This window comes from Morone saxatilis, unplaced genomic scaffold (genome assembly GCF_004916995.1).
Source record: "Morone saxatilis isolate NCDOM2014 unplaced genomic scaffold, NCSU_SB_2.0 Contig14, whole genome shotgun sequence".
Lineage (NCBI taxonomy): Eukaryota > Metazoa > Chordata > Actinopteri > Moronidae > Morone > Morone saxatilis.
In genome coordinates, this window is record NW_023339696.1 from 16836242 (window position 1) to 16863051 (window position 26810).

General features: G+C 40.9%; 3 protein-coding genes across 3 annotated transcripts; 2 read left to right on the forward strand and 1 right to left on the reverse strand.

Annotated features, from left to right (window-relative positions):
* The first annotated feature begins 236 nt into the window (after positions 1-236).
* Positions 237-2642, forward strand: fzd2 (frizzled class receptor 2). Its single transcript, XM_035655737.1, has one exon. It carries the CDS (start codon positions 449-451, stop codon positions 2075-2077), a length of 1629 nt encoding a protein of 542 aa, XP_035511630.1. The 5' UTR covers positions 237-448; the 3' UTR covers positions 2078-2642.
* A 10276-nt stretch (positions 2643-12918) lies between these two features.
* Positions 12919-22501, forward strand: mylk5 (myosin, light chain kinase 5). The gene is made up of 17 exons (XM_035654338.1): positions 12919-13342; positions 14883-15032; positions 15313-15465; positions 15673-15855; positions 16336-16371; positions 17487-17614; positions 17743-17896; positions 17981-18292; positions 18380-18488; positions 18823-19026; positions 19112-19329; positions 19619-19742; positions 20615-20767; positions 20847-20976; positions 21057-21144; positions 21283-21423; positions 22088-22501. Exons 1-17 carry the CDS (start codon positions 13207-13209, stop codon positions 22291-22293), a joined length of 2625 nt encoding a protein of 874 aa, XP_035510231.1. The 5' UTR covers positions 12919-13206; the 3' UTR covers positions 22294-22501.
* A 2241-nt stretch (positions 22502-24742) lies between these two features.
* On the reverse strand, positions 24743-25860 carry LOC118322666 (complement C1q-like protein 2). The gene is made up of 3 exons (XM_035654400.1): positions 25574-25860; positions 25326-25460; positions 24743-25238 (listed from the first exon to the last, which is right to left on the reverse strand). The coding sequence occupies exons 1-3, from the start codon at positions 25833-25835 to the stop codon at positions 24952-24954; spliced, it is 684 nt and encodes a 227-aa protein (XP_035510293.1). The 5' UTR covers positions 25836-25860; the 3' UTR covers positions 24743-24951.
* Positions 25861-26810: the final 950 nt, after the last annotated feature.

Below are 26810 nucleotides of genomic sequence, written 5' to 3' on the forward strand. Positions count from 1 at the left end.
TGGTTGGATGAATGCAATTTAAATAATATGCATACATTATTATTATTATGATTATTATTATTATTGTTAGGAATTAAAACGAAAATAACTTTAGGGGTTAACATAGGTTCTACTTTTAGTAGTCTTCAGCACCCAATACAATCCTACAAGTAACTCACATTAGTTTATTAGGGTATTATTCTGAAAGCAACTGCCGGAAGTTGTATTTCTCATTATGGCTGACTTGGCAGCGGAGAGGGAATCGGTGTTGTGGAAAAGAAAAAAGTAAGCCAGCAGTGTTCAAACCGGAGACCAAGCACTGAGAGAGCGGCGTCCAGGTCCTCAGCACCACAGCTTTAACTTGTGTAGGTCATCCGGCTCAAGAACTGCTTACAGGACTGAGGATACACCCTGAACCGATTTACAGCAACTTACTCAGGCTCTGGTTGTTGTCTTAAAACTTGGAAAAATGAGTTTTTGCAAGAGCTGGTCTATTGCACTCCTGCTGCCTCTGCTGATATCAGCCCAGTATCAAGGGGACAACGGAATAGTCGTTCCGGAGCACGGATTTTGCCAGCCGATTTCAATACCTTTGTGCACGGACATAGCCTACAACCAAACCATCATGCCAAATTTAGTGGGCCATTACAACCAGGAGGACGCAGGGCTCGAGGTGCACCAGTTTTACCCTCTCGTAAAGGTCCAGTGCTCGCCGGAGTTAAAATTCTTCCTGTGCTCCATGTATGCGCCCGTGTGCACGGTGCTGGAGAAGGCCATCCCTCCGTGCAGGTCCATCTGCGAGAGAGCCAAGCAGGGCTGCGAGGCGCTCATGAACAAGTTCGGCTTCCAGTGGCCGGACCGACTGCGCTGCGAGAACTTCCCTGTGCTGGGAGACGGACAGATCTGTGTGGGCCAGAATGATTCCTCCGCCGCCACCGTGCCACCCATCATGCCCGTCCCGGACGTCCCCATGGTCCCCACGCATGAGAGGCCTTTTCGTTGCCCTCAGGTCCTCGAAGTACCCCCGTATTTGAATTATAAGTTTCTAGACGTGAAGGATTGTGCAGCTCCGTGTGAGCCATCGAGGAGTGGTGGGAACATGTTTTTCAGTGACAAAGAGATTCATTTCTCCCGCATATGGATTCTGGTCTGGTCTGTGCTTTGTTGTGCTTCTACATTATTCACAGTAACTACCTATTTAGTTGACATGCAGCGCTTCAGATACCCCGAGAGACCGATCATCTTCCTGTCTGGCTGCTACACTATGGTCTCCATAGCCTACATAGCTGGCTACTTTCTGGGGGACAGAGTCGTCTGCAATGACAGCTTCAACCAAGACGGCTATAAAACCATCGTCCAAGGCACCAAGAAGGAAGGTTGCACCATCCTGTTCATGATGCTCTATTTCTTCAGCATGGCCAGCTCCATCTGGTGGGTCATCCTGTCTCTCACCTGGTTCCTGGCAGCAGGTATGAAGTGGGGCCATGAGGCTATTGAGGCCAACTCTCAGTATTTTCACCTGGCAGCCTGGGCAGTGCCGGCCGTCAAGACCATCAGCATCCTGGCCATCGGGCAGATCGAAGGGGATGTCCTCAGCGGGGTCTGCTTCGTCAGTCTCAGCAACTTGGATCCCCTGCGAGGCTTCGTGTTGGCCCCTCTCTTCATTTACCTCTTCATCGGCACCTCTTTCTTGCTGGCCGGCTTTGTGTCCCTGTTCAGAATCCGCACCATCATGAAACACGATGGCACCAAGACAGAAAAGCTGGAGCGGTTGATGGTGCGGATTGGGGTGTTCAGCGTGCTCTACACGGTCCCGGCCACCATCGTTATCGCCTGCTTCTTCTATGAGCAGGCCTTCCGCACCCATTGGGAGCGCAGCTGGGTCAGCCATAACTGCAGGGGCTTGGCCATCCCCTGCCCCATGCAGACCGGGCCCCGCATGACTCCAGACTTCACTGTCTACATGATCAAGTACCTGATGACACTGATAGTGGGTATCACCTCTGGTTTCTGGATCTGGTCTGGAAAGACTCTACACTCCTGGCACAAGTTCTACACGAGGCTGACGAACGGCAAACATGGAGAGACCACTGTGTAGAATAGAGGGACATCTAAATGTTGTGGGACTAATTTGTGTATTATTACCTGTTTCTCATGTGATAGGTAAGTAGCACATTGAGTAGCTATAGGTTCTTACAGCATTTGTATTCGCCTCGGCTTCATAGCCACACTTGCATGCCAAACTAAGGGTCAGGGTTTGACAAAAGGGCAAGCTGGAAAAACAAGGACTGAACCTCTGACTGTCTGAACAAATAACAAGCATGGCTATGGACGCCATGTGCTGAAATGCTCTCCTCCCCCTCTCTCTGGCTCTTTTCTTAACGCCACCATAAACTCAAAGGGAGTGATGATCCAGCAGCCAAGAACATAGAGAGTGGGGGAAACAAGCGGTGGAAGAATGGCAGTTTATTCTTTCTGTAAACATTTCATAAAGTGAAATTGTAAATAGTATTTTGTAAAAACATGAAATTATATATTTGTATTTAAAGAAAGTAAATACTTCTCCTTATCCGCCAATGTACCTGCTTTACCTTTGCACTGTAAGAATGCCACATACTGTAGATCTAGTCATGTTTTTTTTAATAAATTGCTAGTTATGAATTACTTCTTTATGGATTAAAAGAATATCTACATTTCAGTCTGTTGGATGATATCCAAGAAGCTCTTTCGGGTTCAGCCCACTGTACTCTGACTCCTCTTTAACCAAAAACATGTGCTGAGACTCTGCAGAATGTGCAGCTATCATCACAACTATAAATCAGATGTTTGATTTTAAATTCTCAGTTCAAGGAAAAAAATAATGTTTTTCTTAATTTTCTGCCCACCCCCTCATGTTCAGTATTCTTTAATGATTCAAATTGTCTTGATAACAAGTGCTTTTCTTTGATAAAAGAACAGCCACGTTGTTCTTTTTCATAAGGGGGTTAGGGTTGTGTGTCACACCTGAACATCTGTTGCCTCAGACTGGCAGGCAGCAGTAATAAATTATTGGAATCCTTAGTGGAAATTGGCTTTTTACACAAGATTGTAGCACCCTGGGAGATTCAGGGAATTAGTTTATACTGTCAACTGAATACACCTCTCCTGTTTATAAACCCAAATTGTCAATATATATCAGTCTCGTGTCTGAGAAACTGGTGGCTACCTGTAAGAATGTGCTTCCTCACACATGTACGTTAACATCGCCTTCAAGTGCTAAACAAAACAAGAAACTTTTTTTTTTTTGCCTGTTGTAAGAGAGAGCCTCGGTTAAATCAACAGGAATCATCTGGCAAAAAAAGCCAGTGCTGTTGCATAGGTGTGAAAATGTTCCTGTCTGCCTGTTTGGTGAAGGGAAAACAAGGGTGTTCAGCTCTGCTGTAGTGTTACTTCTCTGGAGCCACTGTGATCTGTGCCAAGTTGGAATCCCCCAAGCCATGCATGGCTGAAATTGAACCTTCTCCGTGGTGATGTCATGAAGTAGATGGGTGTGTTGGAGAAAGTTGATCCTCTTGCCTCAGAGCAGAGGCTCTGGGCTAGAAGCAGGCGTTTGAGAATTGCACGCACATACAGTACAGTACTGTGTGGATATATCATATTGTTGTTGCAGAGGCTTAGAGGGGCACACAATACAGCACATAATCACTAGACTGTACCTCTACTGGTTACAGTATAATTACTGACATGAACATATAGCAAAGCCCTCCTAACAATGGACCTTTCCTATATCTCATGACCTGTTGGACAAGTTGATATTTGTCTTTCTTGCATCTTTATCTGAGGTTGAATAAAGAAGGGTCATAATAACAGGCAGGTACAAGTGATTAAAGGTAGACACAGATACTCTGAGGGGGGAAAAAACATAAATCTACTCTCTTACACCCCCCTCTGCCTCCACCCTCTTTCCCTCTCTCTCTCTGCTCAGATGAATGGGGGGAATGCGAGTGAGTCAGTGGAGCGGTGCTGGGCCTTTGCCTAGTGACAGACAGTCTCCTGTGTGCTACTCACTTCAAAGCACCGCTGAAACCTGACTAGCTCCTTGTAAACAGTGCCGCCTGGCCCGAAGGCCCACTTCCTGCGCTTAACTCAACTTAATGGCTGGCTTGTTTGGCTTTGCACTGAGGCAGGGAAACGAATGAAGAGTGAGAGAATGAAGACAAGCGGCATTGGGGTGGGGTGCTGGTGGTAAAGAGTGAGATTGTTTCAGGGTTTAGGGGAGGAGGGGTTTGGAAAGCATTATGGAAAATTCTCTATTATTTTGGTGCTTTTGTCTTTCTCCAGGGGAAAACAACAAAGAAAGGAGGAAAAGGGGAATCCAAATGAGGAGAGACGTGACTGTGATTTTGTGAATATTTCAACTAAAACTTTGGATCTCAGACCGACATAACTAAACAGAATCAGATGCTATGCGTGTAACGTATGCCAAGAAAATAAAAGCTTTTCACGAAGTAATTTTTCTCTCAGTAAATCTTAATGTGTATGTTGCACGACCCATCTGTGAAAGTTTTACATTGACATTACCTGGTGGTTTTGATTCTCTTTATACATGCAGGGAACTGGACATTCAGGTTTATAATAAAACACTGTGACAAACCTCCTGTATCAAACTGTTCATATTAATGCAAGTGTTGGTAGCTATCCAGAGTAGATTCTTTAAAGCTGGTGCCCAGTGTTTCAGTGGCAGAGCCTGTTGTTGATCTCAGATCTCAAATCTTGCATGCAGCCATTTCCTGCTTGCTTGAAGGCAAGAAGGGACAAGCCAAGGATTGGGGGTAAGACGGGAAGAATGCTCCTCGAGATGATACTATGATGTCGCTCTTATTAGAGGAAGGCCTTTGCATGTCAAGAAAGGATCGTGTTGTAAGTCACAGTCTCACTGTTACTGTGGAGCTATTGTTCATGTTTTTGCGAATGTACTAGTAACTTTTTTTTGTTACTGTGTAAGAATAATGTCAGGCCTATGAAGGGACTTAAAAACAGACAAAGGAAATCAGGATAGAGGAAAAGAGAAAATGGGGGTGGGGGGGACTACCCAGACATGTAGTAAAACTGTTTCTAATCAAATCTTGGCACAAGCTCAAGAAGAACTCACGCTCTGAAGGCTAGATTAGTTGCAGTCATACATTATCGTAACCATAGGAGAGCCGCTGAGATTTTCCAGAGTACATACTATATCTATCTGTCTTGCTCTCCCTTGAAATCTCAACAGGAAGTGCAATATGTTCTTTCTCCTCCTATCATTGCTTTCAGAGGCGGCCGCTGTGAGTGGGATGGAGTGTAACAAGTTGGCAGGAGACTGAAGGTTTTAATGTGCATTTCAGTTTCTGACTTTGATTTAGGGCCTCTAGCCATAAATACCGGCCCTGACAGTCACCATGAGGAGGTGTCCTGCTTTTCTCCATTCATCTTGTGTTCGCTAAAATCATTTCTTTAACTTGACATCCGCCTAACTCTTGTTAAATTCAGTCATATTTTTCACTGAAAAATATAGGATCAATGCCCGAAAACTTTAAGCATTAGACAAAAGCACTGATCCTCAGCTAGTTTCTTTTTCTGTTGACTGCTGTGCAACAACAAACCTCACTGGCTCAAAATAAAATATATGCTACATTTGATTTGTCCTCCGGGTCTCTCTTAGGGTTGCATGATGCCTTACAGGTAGTCCTTAGATCACTAAACACAGCCTCTCATACCTTAATGCCTAAATAATCAGATCAACGCGTGGGTTACATATTTGCAGCAGAGGCAAATATAGTAGACATTGTGGAAAGAGGTTCAGCCCACCAAGCTTCCTTACTTCTTGGTGGCTCATTTTCATGCCTCATGCACACCATTTGTCTGGGATTTTATTGCTCATAAGTGGACAGACCTCTCAGCAGTGGCTTTGACAAGAAAACAAACACAACAGACTAGTAGAGAATTGCTCTGGGGAAGGTTTTTTTTTGTTGCCCCCTGTCCTTCAGGGCAAGGGTGTACTGTATATGGTATCAGGGTAGAAAGTGAGGGAGTGCCTCAGAGCGTCTCCAGCTGCTGAGCAGAGAGGTGCCGACAGCTGCGTGACAGATATTTTGGGATCCTGCAGCACGCCTGGGATAATAATGGGCTTGATTGGGAGGAGTGTGTGTGGAGGAAAGGGAATGGTTAATGTGCATGCAGACACCACAGTGTGTACACAACCATGCCACTCTCATAAACTTTCAGGGTGATATTCAAGTAGTAAAAGACAACACAAGGAGGGATGAAGTGTCTGGTGTTAAGCTACTGTGTTATGTCATTGTTTTATAACATACATATATTTATTGAGATTTTATACAGTAGTGGTTTAAGTTTAAGCTGAGCAGCCATATAAAGCCATATAAAAAGTGTTAACCTGTTAAAATATTATCAATATATTTAATAATCCAAACCCCCCTGCACAAGAATTTGCTATAATATCCGTGGTTCTGATACATTACGATACCTAAATGGATCATTTTTTGTGTGTATGAATACACTGATAGCCTAAAGCATTCTGTTTGATGTGATATGTTTCATCATGTCCATATATCTTGTAATGAATCTAGAGTATGTTGTCGATTACGGAGTATGTACTTTTACAATGAATTACACACCTGTCATATTTTGAATTATATGTTTAGACATGCGCAGTATCAGTAGATATGACGGCACCTTTATTGACTTCTATTTTGTAACTGTTGAACCTGCAACATGACCTGTCTTCTTACACCCTATACTGTGTTGGTGTAAAATACTGCAATTGTAAAGTAGTAAAATTGTTGTTCTCTGTGAACAAAGCTTTTTCTGATCCAAACAGCCAGTAGGTGGAATTAAGAGGTATTAAATGTAACATATAATTTCTTGAAACAACAATGGGCTTAATGGATCTTTGTTTCTATGCAACAGAGGCAAAAAAATGAAGGTAGAAAACCACTCAATTGAACAGCTGTGGAAGTAATCACTGAGCTTTTAATTGATGAGTCAATCAACCCTCTACAGATGCATTTCAAGGCAGTAAAATCATTCTTATTGGCCCATTAACGGAATATTGTTTCCCTCTGAGCACCTGCATCTGCAGGTAAACAAGGTATGTTAAATAGAACGAGGCAGCTTTAATCCAGTCTGTGGCTATAGTTACTCTCCTGTGGGCCCCAGTAAGGCCTCAGGCTTCGACGATGACTTATTGAGTCGGCTCCTCTCTGGCGAGCACCAGCCCCCCTGTTTTAATGGAGGCGCTCTTAACAGCTCTTTCTGAGGAATTTACAGCCCTGGCCCCGTCTCACTCCAGTCCAGGAGACGGAAGGCAGGGAGGGAAGCACACTGCAGCCTTGTCCCAACAGAGCCAGCAGTGGAAATGTACAGCTTCAGGCAAGGTGGCAGCAGAGCTCCTGTGTGAGCGTACGGGTGCCCATCTGTCTCTCTGTATCTGCATGTGTGTGTTCACTTGGCTCAATGTGCCTCTGAGCTTGTGTTCATGTGTGTAAATCTAAGTGAATGAGTGAGTGGTTATAGGAGGGCTCCAGTTCTGTAGGTTTTCTCTGTAATTTCACTCTCTGCATAGCCTAATCGCTTCCATGTGGGCCCCCACCAACAACAGAGTGGTGTAGGGCCTCATTGCAAAGGTGGGAGTTAAACACATAGACACATACAGACTCACAAATGCTCGCTCTCATGGAAAAGGACAGCCAAGTCTGTTCACTAATGTAACAGAAGGCAAGAAGATTTCTTTTTTTGTTTTTGTTTTTACATTTGGAAAAGTTAAATTATATCTGATTCGGTGTTACTTACAATTTTAAAGTGAAATTGAAAAACAACCCAGAAACATATTATGTACAACTGTTTTGCCATTGGCATATTAAACGACAAATGTCTAATGTCTTAAACCAGTATGCAAAACCTGCATAAGATAAAATCTGATTTTCCCAATCTGATTTGACAAATAGCAGGAAGTCTAGAATGCCTAATTTATGCTCATTACTAATTTCCTTTTGAGATATTCAGAAGTTTTGTGGTTTTCCTTTGCATCCTGTGTTTTTGTGTGGTGGCTCCCACCACACATGTTGAGCTGTCGGCCTGGAATGCCCCGAGGACTGCTGGGCCAGACAGTCACGGTCAATGTGTGAAACCAACAGAGCGAAAAACAACAGGACCTTTTGCACAACAGGGTCAGCATTTAAAGACACCTCTACAGAGCATGTTTGCTATTTCAGCCGCGGGGAGGAGAAAGACAAAGACACATACAAGGAATCCTGATAGAAGAGATGTTCCTTTAAGAAGTGTGTACAAATCAGGAAATGTAAGTCAGGAAGTGTTAAATGATCTAATCTGAGAATTAATTCTAAATTCAACATTTGGAGTCTCAAACATTTCATCCAAAGATCTGATTACAGTCACGGCTGTTGTTAATTTAGTTATGGTCAACAACACCCCCTGCTGTTTCAGTTCTAATATTGCTACAATATACACTCTTATGAAAAAAGCAAATCAACCAAACACATAAATCATGAAAATCCTCAAAAATGGTCCCTAAGCAAAAAAATATGCAGTTATTTTGTGTCTTGTTAGTTGTGACCAAGCATAAATCTATGTATAAATGCCGGGTGAGTTTTAGTTTGACAGTCCATTAATTCCCAAAAGAAGGCCCTTTGCAGAAACACATGCACTTTTGTGGGAATATTGAGTGGTGGTATTGCAAGCAGGCCACACAGCAGCTTCGGCCTCTCAGTACTACAACCAGAGGCAATTTATGACTGTTTGTCCTGCGAGCCTGGAAGCTGCTGTGGGAGAAGTCAGGGGTCACTGGTCAGCTTAAGTGTTGCATTTTTCACGGCACCTTGAACGCTTCATATTATTCTCACCGAATAGTTGCATGTGTATGTGTATTGTTTTTTTAAGTAAGCCGAAAATATCACTAGGTTCTTCTAGTCACATAATAGAACATTTTTGTGGTACAGCGGTGGAAGAACTCAGATATTTTAGTTAAGTAAAAGTAGCAATACCAGAGGGTATAAATACTCCACCATGCATTGAAACTGCTAAGTTAAATACATATTTGCATCAAAATATACTTAAAGTGCCAAAAGTAAGGAAGTATTCATTATGCAGAATGACCTATTTTAGAACAATGTATACATATCATTGGATTATAGTTATGGATGCATTAATGTATAAGTCACTTTAATGATGCAGCATGTGGAGGGAGAGGTGATTTTGATTATTTAATATACTGCTGGGTAGCTTGTAAATCTTCCCTGATCTTATCTCAACCTATAACAATACATTATGATTTATTTGTTGATTATATTTTGTATTATTAATCTGAATCTGCAAAGTAACTAGCAGTTAAAGCTATCAATTAAATTTAGCTGGGTAAAAAGTATAATATTTGCCTACATTGTAGTGGAGTAGAAGTAAAAAGCAGCATCAAATGGAGTCCCTCAAGTAAAGTACTAGTACCTCAGAATTGTACTTAAATACGTACTTGACTAAATGTATTTAAGTAGTTCCATCGTTTACACTTAAGCACAACTCTGAGGTACTTTTAATTTACTTGAGCAATGCAGTTTCATGCTATTTCTACATTTCAGAGACAAATATTGTCAATTTTTACTCCACTTTTGAATGTAGAAGAGTATTTTTACAGTATTAGTACTTTTATTTAAAGAATACTTCCTTCACCACTAAACAAGACATCAAGATACAATTTACATATCATCTTCAAATTGCTTGGCAATGTCAAGAGAGATTATTGGAACCATGAATTTAGTAGCTGCAAATGCAAACTTCAAGAATTACAGGAACAATGTTCCATTAACAGAGTGTAAAGAATACTTTGTTAGTAAGACTATTAAAGTTTACAAAGTATCATTACAAATCTGGTATGAAAAGCTGAGAAGAGGCAATATACTGATTGCATGTGCATAGTTGGCCTCTAGATGGTGCCAGTGTCTTCTTTCTTGGTGGAGGACTGACAGCTGCCAGCAGCTGCACTGAATAGGTTCACTTCAGGTTCAATCACATGGTAATTACACACATACAATTTTAGATCATTTTAGGTCAAGTGGACATTATGATTCCTTGTTAAACCTTTTGACTGCTTTTTCAACTAAATGGTGGATCACATTTTCCTCCCTGCCTTTTGCTGGAATACACTCAAACTGACTCAACCTGATTGTCACAGTACATTAGCATCACATGTGGTAGCAGGTTTTGCAAAAAGCAAACAAAGAAATGTCCAGAGGGCATGCTCCTGCAAACCTGTTCATGTAAAGGCAAATGCTTGTTTGATTCATGTGAATTCAGATATGTCATGATATTAGAGATATATGATTTGCTATGACATTCAAAATTTATAATCACAACTATTCAAATTATTCATCATGTATAATTGATTTATCTCTTTACATTTTGTTCACCGTTAATATTAGAGGATGATATATGATGTTGCAAAAAAACAAAAGCATAAAAAATCGTAATTCATATACAGTAAAATTATGAGATGGATAAAGAAACAGCATAGCTTTATTATATTACTGGAAGATAATGATGATGATGCTAATAACATGGTTTTTTAAGTATACAATTAATAATTACTTTTCTGTTGCTTGCCACCTATTGCCATTGTGATACTGAGTCTGTTAGTTTAATACTTTTTCCTCATAGCATATCTATTATTACTTATTAAAGACGTTTCCACAATTTTTAAATACAAAAAGGTGTTTGTAGTTTTAATATCTTTTTAATAGGCTTAATGGCAGCAGCTTTGTATCTGCAACAACTTCCTGAAACTGATGTTGTCAAGAAATATGCTGACACATTTTTCATCAATGGGGAAATAATGGTCAGGCTGCAGTCTTACATTTGTACTGTAAACATGTGCGATTTACTTGTGCTGCATTTTTGTGGTACAGTTTTCGGGGTATTTTTTTCCCCGTCATAGTCCAATGTTGACATGTTTTTTTCCATTTTGTTTTTCATTGGAAGATGAATCATCATTTATCTTTTGATTTTAGGTTTTATTTTCACATTGCATCAGTTTCACTTCTGAAGCAATACAAACATTCCTATCCACAGACCTAATCCTTTCTTCACTGTACTGTGACTATCTCCAGTCCACATGACCCCCTTACGGTAATTGAGGAATCATGGTAGATAGTTATGAAAAGAGACAGACCTTTTATTTTTATCATAGCATAGTCATTCAAGGACAGAGTGCAGAACAAACTACATTTATACCATCAACTAGTAAAAGCTGGGGGTGTACGTTAGATTAATTGGTCAGTCAGCATGTCTCCCTCCTGCTCTAGACTCTATTGTGTGCTGTAAGTGGCCCGGTGCCCAAATTACATTCATTATGCTCCTATGGGCCAAGGCTCTGTGGGAGAAATGCAGCGTTATCACTCTGTTTCCTCTTAATGAGCAGCTCTGCAGCTTCAGAGTCTCTTCTAACTTTCTCTGCATGTGTTTTCTTTTTCCCAGGAAGCAGTCACATCTTATTTAAAGCTTTGAGTCAGACCTTATTAGATTCTGTGTCTATCATAATGTGTACCATATATAAAATGGTGGTTTTGTTCTCTCTTAACACAAGAACAATTAGCTTCACCTGGAGGGCCCATTAACACCATTACAATCAGATTGGAGCCCTTATTTGAATCACTCACACAGTGTCATCCAGTGCGTGCCATAACAGGCTCCTGAGTATATGTGGTGTAAGGTGACATGATGGTTTAACAGATTATTTTGTGGACGTAAATGTTTTGCAAGTTGGAGCCTGTGGATACGTGGTAGTCCCAAATAAGGGATGAAGAATGTTTGTTTTCCAGCAAATGCAACTTGAGATTGTCTTCCCTGCAGTTTGGTAATATGTTGCATAATCTCCTGAGTAATAATTATGACCATTTTTCATTTTAACAGTGATTCTGTAGAATTTTATTTTAGAACAATGACAATGACTGTGCTACTTTTACAGCAGAACGTACTGAAATATGCTTTAAAACATCCCCAACTTTAGAATAGTGATGAAGTTTGGCTAATACTACAAATGTATGCAATTGTAAAAAAAACATAAAAATATCCTTACAATGGTGTCTGTGTGTGTGCAGCCCTTCGGTAAATGTTTGATTTGGGAATTCTTCCCTCACAGAAACTAAAACAAGCCCCTCACAGTGCTATTCTGTGTGATCACTGATGTGGAATTTAGGAAGCTGGGGTGGGAGTGGAGAGGAAAGAGATGTTATAATCGACTCATTGGGCTGCTCTTGTGTTCACTGAGGTTCATTGCAACAGGTTCATAATTTGTTCCCTCATGATTCCAATCTATAATAAACACAGCAGACTGTGTGATCTATTGGCTTGACCATCTCAACAACATATGTTCATCATGAGAACAACAGCAGGCCACTCTTGAGACATCTCTTGTTACCATAGCAGCAGGTGGATCTGTCGAAGGGACGCTGTTACCTTAGAAACGGCAACCTTGTGTGTGCAGGGATATACTGTACCAGGGCAGGCGCTCAAACCTAAAGTCATGTAGGATTTACAAGCCTGTTCTTGACAATCACAGCTTTACAACTCTCTGGCGTGAAATGAACCTTTGCAATGTCACTGACATCACAAAGTTCAGATGCAGCATTGATAAGTGAGAGGGCAAACAGTAAAATCGATAAACGGCAGCGCATTTAACAAACATCACACAATATGACCTTTGGCTGGGTGGGTAGATAAGCCCATCCCCTTTCTTTCCACTCTCCCCCTTTCTGTCTTTCCTTGTTTATGTGTAGTGTGTTTGTCTGTTAGGCAATGGTAATGAATACAGGGGTTTGAATAGTAGTTGGTGGATCCTAGAGTGATTTTGGAGAGATAAGGAGATGCATGGCCTGCCTGAGAAGGCCAAAGTAAAACAGAAAGATTTGTGATGTAGGTGGAGTTAGTGTAGATCGGGGGAGGGTGAGAAAAGAGAGCTCGGACATGTGCCAGAAGTGTGAGGAGTGAGTGAGGGCAGAGCTGCAGTGGCTTTGCGTGAAGTGAGAAATAGAGACAGAGTGTTGCTTTTACAGAAGAGAGAGGCAGATCAAGCAGCAGAGGCTCACACAGCAGTGACAAAGAAAGGAAGTGTGATAATCAGCTTGGGCAATGACTGTGTAAATTATTTGTTGCTGTTCCGTTCAAAGACTGGGGAGGTCTAACACAGAAATGAATGGTGATGGCAGCAAACAGCGTTATGTGTCAACCTTCAAGATGCACATCAAGTCTCCCTGTGCATCGTCTGCACCAGGGAATGGGCCGGGAACTACAGACACCAGGGCTTCAGACAAATGTACTGAAACAGGTAAGGGTTGCATGAGAGAGGGAGAGAGAAGATTAATAATTTAAGGGTGTGTGTTTACTCAACTGGTGCCTTATACTATGTTTTAAATGTCAGTATTTGAATAGGCAAGTCTGCACATGGTGCACTGCAAACAGACTACAACAAATTTGCTTCACATTTCTCCTGGTGTAAAAAGTGAAACTGAGATGACACACTGCCAAGTTTGTTGTTCTTAAAGCAAATATCCGCTGTTGTGTTTGTCCTTGTCCAAATCTGATTGTTTATTGTGTTGGGGACCTCTCATGTCAGCCCACGCTGAACAGCAATTTAGTCATGCTCTGAAAAGTTGAGAGCACACTTCCTTTCTTTCTCATTAGTTTGAACTAAAATAAACTTGTGGCCTTTGCTGTGAAAGTGAAAGTGTTAATTTATTCATTTTTTATAGCTGGATAATGTATCAGTCCACATGTCAAGTGTATCAGCTTAATTAAATGATTTCAGTGTACAGTCACCAGGTACACTAGGTTGTCAGATGACAACTTTGTTCAGTATCTTTTACTTAAACATCAGGAACTGATAAAAAAACAGACGTATGCCCACTTGACCACAGTTTCATATTCAACAGCAGAGCAACCTATAAACATTTGGTTCCGCTGAGTGCTGACTGCTAATAAAAGCTTCAAGTTCTTAGTATGTAAACTAAAAAAGGTCAGAGAGTCATGATGTGAGAAACGCATGAAAATCCACCTTTCAGTGTTGCTTGATTGAAGCGCAGTCAGTGAATGTGGACAAACATCAGGCTTTACAGTGAATAATCCAGCATTGTAAACACTGGCTGAAGTTTTTTAAACAATGTTAAGTTAAAGTATTGTATTACCTGACAGGCCTCTGTGATGGCAACTAATTATACTGGTCATAACACTCAGCAGCCTGTGCTTTGCTTTCAATTCATGAAACTTTACTGGATCAGGGGGAGTACAGTTTCTAGGAATACACATTCCCTTCCCTTAAGGATTTAGCTCTGATTTCAGTGAAAGTAAGAAAGACTTTTAAATAGGAAGACACAAGAAAGAGTACAGTCACCATGAACTTTGTATTTTACATCAAGGCAGAATATTGATGTCAGCGTTGTGGTTGTCAGGGCAGTGGTGACCTGAATTCATGTCATGTTTAACAAGAGAGAAAAGAAAGAACAAAAAAAAGAGAACTTGTTATGGTAGATGAGGGGATGGAAAATACCACTTCTAGCAGGTGTTACTTCAAGTAATGCAGTACTTACTTTAAGTGAGACATGAACACAATAGTTTGGTGTTTGAATTAATATAAAAAACATAATAGTATAACATTTGTGGTCAGAATTTGCATTATGGATCTATACCAAGGATCAAAATTAATTGGGGGAAAATGAACTTTTTCTAAAAATAGGTGTATAAACTAGACTTAATAGATGCAGTAACATTAGGGTTATGGTATTTGCTCCTCTGTAAAATCAGGAACTGGTAACAATTTTACTATAAACCCTTGATGTGCATGCATTGCTCTTGTTTTCGGCGTCCTCCAGGGTCTCTTAACCTCTCCTCATGTAAACGTCTGGATCCACCCGTCTTCATAGAGCCCCTGGTGGACTGCTGCGTGGATGAAGGATGTGACATCATACTGCGGGGGGTTATCACGGGAAGTCAGCCAATCAAAGTGTCGTGGTTACACAATGGTGAGCAGGAATCATTTACACTGCTTGGGGGTGAATGTTTACTCTGTTATACGTTAAATAAACAAAAAACAGCAAGAACTCATTTGGTTTTAAAACTGGTTATTTACAGTTTATGAGGATCGCTCTCTCTCTCTTATCTAACTAATTATCAACATCTTTTCTCCAAGTATCTTGCATTTTATCAGCCTTTCCTTACTCACATTCCTTCTCTTCATAGTTCTCTATTGCCCATTACACTGGTAGGAGTGTTTCTAGTTTGTTTTTTTGCTCTTATGGGCAGGTAAGGTGGCCCGTTTCGGGAATCCTTCCTTCAACGGCAGGGAGGCAAGTTTTTTGGTGAAGGAGTCTTTGCCAGAAGATGCTGGCGCCTACACCTGTTTGGCAGAAAACAGTGCAGGGAAGACATCCTGCTGCGCTGCAGTGTTCGTCAGAGGTGAGGGAGACGCTGAGACACGCGGGACATCTTTCAACTTCTCATACACAACTGAAAGCAAACTCTTGCAAGTTGTAATGCAGAATTCCTTGTTCAATGCAATATCTATTCTGTTAGTTGCCTGGTCACAATAAGTAGAAGTAAGCCACAGTTTCATTTCTGATGTTCTGTGGTCTCTTCTTTTCCTCTTTATGAAAACCAATCCAGACTTTGAAACCATCTATGACATGCAGAATCGTGTCTCAAATATTCCCACTTCTGCATCCAAGAGCATTATGGAAAATGGACAGTCACCGCAGTCTCCCATAAAAGAGCTACAGAAGTTCACAGGATCTATTTGTACCTCCCCAACTGGCTCTGATAAGCTTAGCCCAGTCTCATCTCCAAGAGGTAATCAGATAACCATTCATTTCACACATAGATACAAAGTATTTGCTAATTTCAAACTATTTGAGGGGTTAGTTTATTGCTTATGACAATATATACATTATACACTGCAGCTTCCTTCCCTATATGCTGTGATGCACCAGGAGTATATCTCTGCCTCTTTACCATTGTTTTAACCTCTTCCGGATATCCATGTTATTTTTAAGTGTATAGGAAACACATCATTTCCAGTCCTCGTGTGATTGGTTGTCAGGCAACATCTATACCAGTAAGGAATTTTGCAGGACTTCCACAACAATGTAGCTTTTTGATACACCCACTAAAGGTCCTTAGTCCCAAGTGATCACCATGTAGGGAAGTGGACAGTACACAGTACAGTCAAACTTGCTGAGTCTGTAAACTGATAGCCATAAAACAGAAGAGCAGAGCCACACCTCTATCCTGGCTTGCTAAAACCTACCTGCGCTTCATCTGTCTCTGCAGAAGTCATCCCAAAGAAGAGAGCCAACTCAGGGACAGGTGAGAAACACACGCAGATCTTCTTTTTTTCCCCCTTCTCACTCACTATCTCTAAGCAATGCACCTGTCTTTCCATCATCCACTCACCCTTTGGTTTCTCACTGTTCACTGGTGTATTGTTTGATTTGGCTTGCTCTTGTTAATGCAACCTATCCATAACTGTTTTGTGTGTGTGTGTGTGTGTGTGTGTGTGTGTGTGTTGTTGCTTCTGATGCTGTTGTGGTTTGTCCTGGAGCTACACCTTCTTTTTTAGCCTTTGTTCTAGCTATAATGTTGTCAGGCTCTAGGCTATTGTGCTCCCATATACTGGAGAACTTAACCTGAGGGTGTAGGCTGCAACAATAAAAGAATGAAAAGCTCACATAATAGGGTCTGCGAGCCTGTTTTGAGTGCAGGATATTTTTGGTGGTTATGTTTTTTTATGGTTTTATGAATTATTTATAAGTGATGGCTGGAGAGGAAGATTAGACTGCCTGTTAAGAAGGTAAACTGTAGATAATAAAGCTATTTAAACATCATTTTATCAGATTGCCTAGTCAAATTCACCATCCTGATGCCACAGTATTTGAATATTGACAGTGTCAGAGATGATATTGACTCCAGCTCATACATGGAGTTTTCTAGTCTAATGTAATTGCATGGTAACATTACATAACTATAGGATATGGTACAGGCAAATGTGTCTTCTCTCTGTGTTTGCCTATTGATTTGAGTAAATAGTGTGAAACATATTTTGGTACCAGGATGCAAAGGTGTCTTCAATTAATTATTTTAACACTGTTTATCACACTTGATTACACAAGGACTGGTTGTACTTGTGTGAAGAAGGTCATCTGTGTTTTGAATTTGTTTCCACTTGAGACACTTGGTTTGCTGTGTATACTACATAATAAGGGTCTTGGGGGAAGCGATACACTTCCAGTCTCACAGTGCAGCACAAACCACAGATCACGTAATCCCATTCCACATTTTCTCTGTCTCTCTGTCTTTATCTGACACACCACACTAGATAGTTTCCTTCCAGTGTGATGTTTTAGGCCCTCAACTCGACCAATACTACTACAATGAGCAGACAGGCTCTTTGTCAAAACACTCACTTTGTTTTGTCCTTGCAGGTCCAACATTACATTTCAAAAACCCTCCACACCACATCAAGGTGGAGGTGGGACAAACTGCCCGAGTGACGTGTTGTTTCACCGGCAGTCCCCCTGTAGTGTCTTGTTGGATACGAAACAAAGACCAGGTGATGTAATTTTAAGGCTGGTTTACAAAATATCCACATTCTTCCATCACAATGTTATTTGTCTCCATTGCTTCCCAGTATTTATCTCCCTCTCCCTCTCTCTCTTTTTCTTACACACCTATCTGCAGATAGTGGATGGTCCAGAGCTGTGGTCAGAAAATACTGATCAGAGCAGTACACTGGTTATAGCAGAGGCTAAACCACAGCACACAGGTCCCTACACTGTTGTAGTGAAGGACCGCAGGAACTCCGCACAACACACGCTCACCCTTTCCGTCATAGGTAAGACAACACACACTCTGCAGTCTCAGGACCAGTAAGTACGTTTGCAGTTACTTGAGCACTTTTTCATCATTATCCCACCAGAGAGGCCACAGCCCCCTGCCTCCGGTCCTGTGATCTCCCTCATCTCTACCAACAGCCTTGTGCTGTCCTGGTCGGGCCCCTGCTACGACGGTGGTAGTGCCATCCTCGGTTATGTGGTCGAGGTAAAGAACCAAGGACGTGTTGAACTTGGGGACTGGAGTGAGCTCACTGCTCAGTGTAAAAGTACCTCATACAGAGTGAGCTCTGGGTTGCAGCCTCAGCAGGAATACTGTTTCAGAGTGAGGGCCTACAACGAAGTGGGAGTAAGTGAGCCAGGGCCAGTGTCACCAGTGGTCAGGATGGAGCAAAAAGGTGAGGTGATATGGGGTATTGATACCACATTTAAAAATAGAGGCAAATATGATGATATAATTACAGCTATTGTGTTTTTGTGTGTAGACTTAGACAAACCACAAGAAGAGGAGGCCCTTCAAACCTATACCTGTGTCACTATTGACTCTTCCCACAAAGTCACAGATCACTACAATTTGCTGGAGAAACTGGGAATGTAAGTATTCTGTCAGGAACCAACCTGATATAGTGTCACAAGAACGCTTGACATTTCAATGGAACGTCTTTCTTTTATTCGTGTGGGTTGTTTGAGGAAACAGCAGGAGGATTAAAAAATATGCATGTAGAGACACGGTCCTACTTTAGTAACAAATGTAATCTACTCTTTCTGCTTGACTGAAAGCTACAGGGATTCATTTTGTTGTCAGCCTCTATTTCTGATGGGTTCACTTCAGTACACTACCCTCTTTTCAAGATCTATGACGACACAATTTACATTTTCTTCTTAAGAGCAAGAGATAAAAATTACGAAACTCATCTCTTCTCATTAGGGGAAAGTTCGGTCTGGTGTTCAAGCTGACCCACAAAGAAACAGGACGTGTGTGTGCTGGGAAGTTCTACAAAGGCCGACGAGCCAAGGAGAGGGAAGCTGCGCGTAAGGAAATAGAGTTGATGAACTACCTCCACCACACCAAACTGGTTCAATGCCTCGCTGCATACGATCACAAGCCGGAGATGGTCATGGTCATGGAGTTGTAAGTATCATCATGAAAGCCCAAAATGGTTGAATATGGTTATATGCAAAGAATTATAATAACCATTTTCTGTCACTGTCTTTAGTATTGCAGGCGGGGAACTGTTTGAACGTATAGTGGACGACAACTTTGAACACACTGAGCCTGCCAGTGTGCGCTACATGCAGCAGATCCTGGAGGGGATTGCTTACATGCATCAGCAGAATATTATCCATCTGGACCTCAAACCTGAAAATATTGTGTGTGTTGACACCACTGGAACCTCCGTTAAGATCATTGACTTTGGATTAGCCAGCAAGCTTGGTATGTGAAATGAGACTCTTTTAAAGGTCCAGTGTGTAATATTTAAGAGGATCTATACACCTAAAAATAAGGACGCCATGTTGAACCACCATATTTTTATAGTAGCCCCGAGAGATTTAAACACTGGCTGTAGATAGGGCCTTCCGTGGTCACCATAGTTTCTCCTACTTCTGGAATGGGAGCATGAGGCGAGGGCCTTGCAATCAGCAACTACACCGCCAGATGCCATAAATCCGACACACTGGACCTTTAATGTTTACTAACCAAATTATGCACTGTATGTTTACAGATGGCAGCACGCCTCTGAAGGTGATGCATGGGACTCCAGAGTTTGTGGCACCTGAAGTGATCAACTATGAGCCTGTGGATTTGGCCACTGACATGTGGAGCATTGGGGTCATATGTTACATATTGTGAGTATAGCCCTTTCTATGTTAAAGGAAGAGTTTGACATGCACTGTCTTGCCAAAAGTTAGATGAAAATACCACTCTCTTGTCTGTACAACAAATATCAAGCTACAACCAGCAGCCTGTTAGCTTAGCTTAGCACAACTGACTGGAAAAAGGGGGAAACAGCTAGACTGGCTTTACCTGAAGGGAACCAAATCCACCTGTCAACACCCCTCAAGCTAAAGTCTCTACCGGTTGCCTGGTACTCAAGGAAGCCAGCCAAGACATAGATGGGTTTTACATGATGGTTCTTGCAACAGACCAAACAAATTGGATAACATATCAGTTAACTTTAGAGGTGCTGGTAGGTGGATTTTGTTACCTTTAGACAGAGCCATGGTAGCAGGTTTCCCAGTTTCCAGTCTTTATGCTAAGATTAGCCAACTAGCTTCATATTTGCCGTACAGACATGAGGGGTATCAAACTTCTCTCAGCATGAAAGCATATAAGACTGTTTCCCAAAATGCAGAACTGTTCCTTTAAACAATGTATTGTGTCAGGCACATTCAGCATATTTTTTTCCATTTTAACTAGTGAAAGCAGATTTTGTGACAATGCCTGGGAACTAGGATTTAGTCAGTTGTGCCCATGTACATCAAACTGGTCTTATCCACTTTCACTGTCAGCCAGAAGGCCCTTAATCAACTGCAAGTCTTGGTAACCACTTTTAGAAACTTTATAAAACATAATAGACTGATAGGACCGTGCTGGTGGTGATGGATTGACGGATTGACTGCCTGTTGTTTGAATGTTTTACTGACTTTTATTGCCACCTGGTGGATGTAGCTTGTAACAGTCAGTATATAATGACACTGCTGTCTTTCTTTCTCTTCAGACTAAGTGGTGAGTCTCCATTCCAGGGTCACAGCGATGCAGAGACCCTGGCCTTGGTCACAGCTGCCCAGTGGGAGTTTGACGAGGAGAGCTTTGATGAAATCACAGACGAGGCCAAAAATTTCATCAGCTCCTTGCTCAACAAGGATACCAGGTGATTTCATAAACAAACTGCTATAACGCAGCCTCCAGATACCATGACTGAACCACATAACACTCTATGTGTTTCCCAGGCGGAGGATGTCCTGTGAAGAGGCACTTGCTCACCCTTGGATGGCAGCGTTTGACTCTAGAGATCTCGCCACCACCAAGAATCTGTCCAAGGAGAAAATGAAGAGGTTTCTAGCCAGGCAGAAGTGGAAGGTGACTTTTACTTTCATGTTTGTCTTTGAGGTGTTATTTTTGTTGTTTGTTCCAGATTTCTGACATTTTTTGTTAAATAGAAAGCAGGTAAGGCCTTGTTGGCCCTAAAGAGAATGGCTCTGCTGTCTAAAAGTGACACCTCTGCATCTCCTACCAGCCCTGGAGAGGGTAAGACACGCTTTCTTTACATTCTTTTATTATCTCATCAGGACCATCAGGAACAGTTTAACCTTGTAGTATAGCTGTCCTGCCCCCCCCCCAACCATTTTCATTTGGTTCCTCCTTTCTCCCCCTCTTCTGTCCCAGACTCACCCCTGAGCCCAGAGGCAGCCCATGCCCTGAAGTCTCTGGAGCGCAAGATGCAGGAGCCACCCCAGTTCACCCAGAGCCTGGAGGACCAGACAGTTGCTCAGGGATCCAGTGCCCGTCTCTCGTGTCACCTCGCAGGTACACAACTTCTCATCTTGAAGACTTCTTTCAAGAGCTCAAGCAATACCTGTGTTCCTCTTTGTGACATTTTAATAAAGCCACTGGATGCTGCATTAGAGCCCAATAATCATACACCAGAACATTAGGACAGGGATAATACTTACAAAAACTGTCTTTGTTAGTCTTTCCACAGTCTTTCCAACAATAACACTGATTTGGTCAAAATAAACCCTTAAGTCACAGAGCTAGATGCAAAAATGCTGCAATGGCTGCATCGTAACTAATGCTAATCCCTGGGGACCGTCAAAGTATTTCCACTAAGTGTGCTTTTTTTTGCTACTGACATGCTCAACTTGCCTGACAAAGATACCTACAGAGACATTTTGTTTAATCAGAAACAATCATAATGTTGCTTTCACTCACCATACTATTTTTTTTTACTTTGCATATCACATTGTAACATCATAACCTCATTCAGAAACTGAAAAGAGTTTTAGTCACTCTACTCATCTGCACATGGGTCAGACAAGCTGTGTAAACAAACCACAGAGAGGCTGCGATATCAACCCAACTTGACTTTAACTTCCCCCAAAAGACTTAAAAACAATCTGTTGTAGTTTTGCTTCATTTCAGAAATACTGCCTTTTGCCCCTGTCCTCACCCCTTCCGTTTATCTTGGCAGGATATCCTGACCCAGAGGTGGTGTGGCTGTGTGGGGAAGAGCCTGTGGTGGAGTCACCCACAGTGCAGATAGAGTATGAGGAAGATGGCCGCTGTACCCTGGTCCTAGCCAAAGTTGGCCCAGGGGACACCAACGTTTACACCTGTAGAGCCACAAATGACCATGGGGAGACCTCGTGCTCAGCTAAACTTGTTGTTCGAGAGTAGATTCATCATATCTGCTCATGTATACAGAGATAAATATATATATAAACATAATGTTCTTGACTGCCTTCAACAGTTGTATTGTACAATCTTGTTTTAATAAAAAGGGGGACCAAACAGTACATCTTGTACTGTGGATGGAAATATACATGTATTACTGTACAAAATGTATGAACAGATTAGTTACTATATAAATAAAGGCTGATGTTTCTTCATGGGACTTTGGTTATTCACTGTCTTAAACAATGTGTTGTCTTACTTGCTCATGGGTGAATAATTTAAAGATTCCCAAGTCAATTCAGCTGGAAATATAAATAAATTGAGATATACTTTTTGAAAAGCTAACAGGCCTGAAATGATGCTGTTTGAATCAATTCACAATAGTGAAGATGTGACATGTCATTTGTGTGTATTTAAAAAAAATACTTGTTAGTATACAGTTTCAATATAATATCTTAATAACAATAACCCCTAATAATATCTAATAACTAGCAAAATTGAATCATGAAGTTCATAATGGTGGCTTGTTCCAGTTATTGGATGTCCATTTTCTTCTGAATTCTCTGATTTTTGTCAGAGCCACAGCAGGGGCACATTCATTTTTTAACAAACGGCTTTAGCAAAGTTCTTCTTTGTTGGCACTGCTAGTTTTCCTTTATGTGGATGAAACAGGCTTGTCAGCAGCTCATGAATTTGTGTGTGTTGCCAAACCATGTACAGAGTCGTAGAGGCAGACATTTGGGAAATGTTTCCACAAGGTCATGGTCGGTCAAATCTCAGTGAGAAAACACGATGGGACCCCCACTAGGGGTCGCCAAAGCTTCACTGGGGCCTTCTTAATTTTAAGGCATGTAAGAAAACTTTAAAAATATACACAGTAGGCCAATATGTCAGCATTTGGTTCACTTCTGTGAATAAAAGTAAATGTAAATAGTCCAATATTAGCCAAGCACCAGGGACAAGAAATCAATGAATTTGTAAAAAACCCAGTATATTAAGTATGTATGTATGATTGTTAAGAATGATAAAAAATACATAATACAGACAGAGAATTGTATAAAAAAGTTCCCTAAACAGGAAATAACCTGCTTCAAATTCATCCAAATCAACTGTTTGACACAAACTTCTTGTAGTTAATGAGTTCATTGTTTGGGTTCATATATAATATGAAATATCCATAAATTATATGTCACTTAGTCAGAGGTCGTCACTTTCAGTTTATTAAATGATAGAAAAAAGGTTCCTTAAGTAAAAATGTTTAAACCACTGGCCTAGTACTGTTGCATGAATCAAATAAACAGGATAATCTGTAAGAGCTGTTGCATCGTGTTGCATCCAGGAAGAGTTGCAATCGATATTCTTTCTCTGCAAGAGTATCTCACACTGACATTTCCCTTGCAGATGCAACTGATGTTTATTACAATCATCAACTGTTGTTGTCAGTATGAACAGATACATAAAATGACATTGTGATGAACTCTTGAACTTTGTATTTTGAGAAAGACCTGACAGCAATTAACGTTATAGCTATTTTGTCCACATACATTTACCACACCACACGAAAGCACTTCCACTCTGATGGCACACTAATGTAGTTTACAATCACTTACTTTGACCATGATGCCTAAATCCAGTAAAAATGTAGTTTTTAAAAGTTGCTACATGCATTTAACATTATAGTCCATTTGCAGCTGTAGCCAATTGCAAATTGTGCACAGAAGCATTCAAAGACACACAGACTGCCTGCATTAATTCAGGCTGTCGGTCATAAATTGTATCATATATGCTATAAACTGTTTATAATGTATCTTGTCAAATTTTGTCAAATTGAAATTAAAAATAACACAAAAAATGTTTGTCCTGAGGCGGGGAGTGCGTCAAGTAGCCTTTAATTATGCAGTGTGCGCTTACTTTCAGAAGTACTTGTGTTTAACGCACTCAGGAAGTAGTTGTGGAAGTACGAGTCTGTTTACAACTGACTGTTAGTAGCTTTACAATGGTGCTTGGTAATAAAGTCTTTGGAAAAGTTGCTACAAGTTCTATTGCACAACACAACATATCCGAGGGGAAGATGTAGATGATATGTGTCCCTGGCGAAAGGTAAAACATCTTACTAAATTGGCCCATGGGGTTACATAATAGATGTTTTTTGGTCCTCAAGCAACATGACATTTTTCTTTTATTACATATGCTCAATAAAGCATAATTACCTTCCTCAAGAAAGCTGACAATCCTGGCAAAAAGTTTGCCCAGAGGACCCACTGACCTTTTACTGTGCCAAACTATCGTTCAAGGGTAGATTCTGTGTATGTATGCATAAATACAAACCATCATCATCATCTTCAAACATACCATTCTTGTGTGCATTTCCACCTTCAATACAAATAACCACAATTGTAGCTGCACAAAAAAAACAACATATTATGAAATGAAAATAGAAATACAGACATTGTGAAGAGTAAGCTTGATATTTATTTTTATATCCAGGTATTATCATTATTACAATGTCTAATCTAAAATCCATACACAGCACATGGCTTGTGTGTGTCTAGTTTTTCACAGATTTTACTTCCCAAGCTATGAGTTAGCAGAATGAATAAAGTTAGATATTTACTGTCAAAGCACGAAGACCCAGGCAGACCTGAAATCATGTTGTTTGAATCACATAGTGAAGAGCAGAAAACCACTGAAGGTGTTGTAGTTCATGCTGTCATCATAGACTATCCTGTTTGCCTGGAGCTCTGCATACACATTGTCTCCCACCTCGAGGGGGATGACCACAGCGTTGCTGCCCATGTCGTTGCTGTCAGACCCTGAGGTGTCCCAGACAGATGTGAGCCGGACACCGTTCTTCATGAGGCTCACAACAGAGCTGGGGACAGCATTGAGGTTGTTGAACATGGAGAATCGAAAGAAGTACATTCCTTTGACCATTGCTGTGAAAATGCCTGCCAGAACAAGGAGAATGGTTTAAATTTCATGAGTTCTTAGTTGCCTCTCTCCCCAGATGTCTTTCCCTATCTAGCATACTCTACCTGTTGAAGGATTGTAGTTATTGCCAGTGTTGGAGAAGACTTTCTTATACTGCAGTGGGGTAGCAGTGGTGAAAGGTCCAGTGTTTCCAGAGCCAGATTCTCTGAGCGCTGCAGAAAAGGCCACCTCAGGTTTGCCTGAGAGAATCAAATTACCACAAACACATCAGAGGTAAGAATTAATAAAGGGAAGAATTATATCACATTATTACATCCCATTATTATATCCAGTAAAAGTTGCTCTGTATTACCTCCAGTCAGACTCAGGCTCCGCAGCTCCAGAACCTCTTTTTCAGTGTTTTGCAACTTAGCCTCCAGGAGTGTTATTTTTTCCGCCATGTTTGCGATTTTCTCTCCCATTGCTCCCAGGCTTTGAGTTATGGAAGTTAGAGAGTAGATTTCACAGCAACTGGTTGATCCTGAGCACTGACAGGCTTTGTCATTGTTTTCATTGACTTGCGCTTCAGATAGACAGCCGCTGAATGCTAGAATCAGGACTGCAATCTTCTTCATCCTTGTGGTTTAGAAATCTCTGCTTCTCTGCAGTGTTTCCCTGTCAATAGCTCCTCCTTTTATACTCAATGTGCCATTGTGCAAAACACGAAAAACCCGTTTAGAAAAAACTGTAGTCTTTATTGACATTTTAGTTGAGAGAGTTGGGAAAACACACAAAAGTCCAACAGCTGATTAATGATGATAATACAGTTTGTTCAAATACAGCATGTCACTGTAAGGCAAAGTTTACAAAGGGCTTTACAGTCCTAAAGTGATAAAGAATTCCATAAATCAAGTTCAAAGAAATGTGATTATATTTAAAAGATGATATTGATTTAGCAAACTTTTTCAAACAGGGCATTCTGCAGTTTGATAGCCCTGCCCATAAATGTCAGACTGCACCCTGGTTACCAGTAAACTAAAAGGCCAAATGTACAGTTACAATACAAGCCTCGCCTTACTTTATAGATTATCAAAAATATCTTAAATATAATCAAAATAAACCACACTGTAGGGATCTTTTAATTTGGTTACATTATTATGATTCCCTCTTTTTTAAATGGTGCATTGTTGGTACTTGTTTGTTTGTTCAGTGTATACTGACACTGTTACTGATGTAAATATTCATACTGCAAATCACCAATATAATAATTATTTATGAAATTAGACTCAATGTATTACTTAGAAGCTGAAACGTGTTGTTTTTGGAACTTTTTGTCTCATTTGAATAAAAGTGTGTTGCAGACTTTCACTATGAACTTGCATGATCCACTTAGTAAATGTCTTTACTTGTTTGTTCAATGACCACCATTTTCACAGAATTAGTTTAAACAATGTTCTTTCCCAAATTAATTTACTAAATAATTTAAGTAATCAAGATTTAAAGGTACATTGTGTAGGAATTTCTCCCATCTAGCGGTGAAATTGTATTTTGCATTCAAACGAATAGTGCTCTCTAGCGCCTCGCGTTTTCAAATGTGTATTGCAACTACG

Bases quoted from the DNA above. Each gene is read 5' to 3' on its own strand.
- LOC118322666 (XM_035654400.1), bottom strand. From the start codon at position 25,835: ATGAAGAAGATTGCAGTCCTGATTCTAGCATTCAGCGGCTGTCTATCT. The intron at 25,461-25,573 runs GTAATACAGAGC...TGATTCTCTCAG, and splicing joins GAGCCTGAGTCTGACTGGAG to GCAAACCTGAGGTGGCCTTT. The intron at 25,239-25,325 runs GTAGAGTATGCT...TTGTTCTGGCAG, and splicing joins TAACTACAATCCTTCAACAG to GCATTTTCACAGCAATGGTC.
- mylk5 (XM_035654338.1), top strand. From the start codon at position 13,207: ATGAATGGTGATGGCAGCAAACAGCGTTATGTGTCAACCTTCAAGATG. The intron at 15,033-15,312 runs GTGAGCAGGAAT...TCTTATGGGCAG, and splicing joins AGTGTCGTGGTTACACAATG to GTAAGGTGGCCCGTTTCGGG. The intron at 21,424-22,087 runs GTACACAACTTC...TTATCTTGGCAG, and splicing joins TCTCTCGTGTCACCTCGCAG to GATATCCTGACCCAGAGGTG.
- fzd2 (XM_035655737.1), top strand. From the start codon at position 449: ATGAGTTTTTGCAAGAGCTGGTCTATTGCACTCCTGCTGCCTCTGCTG.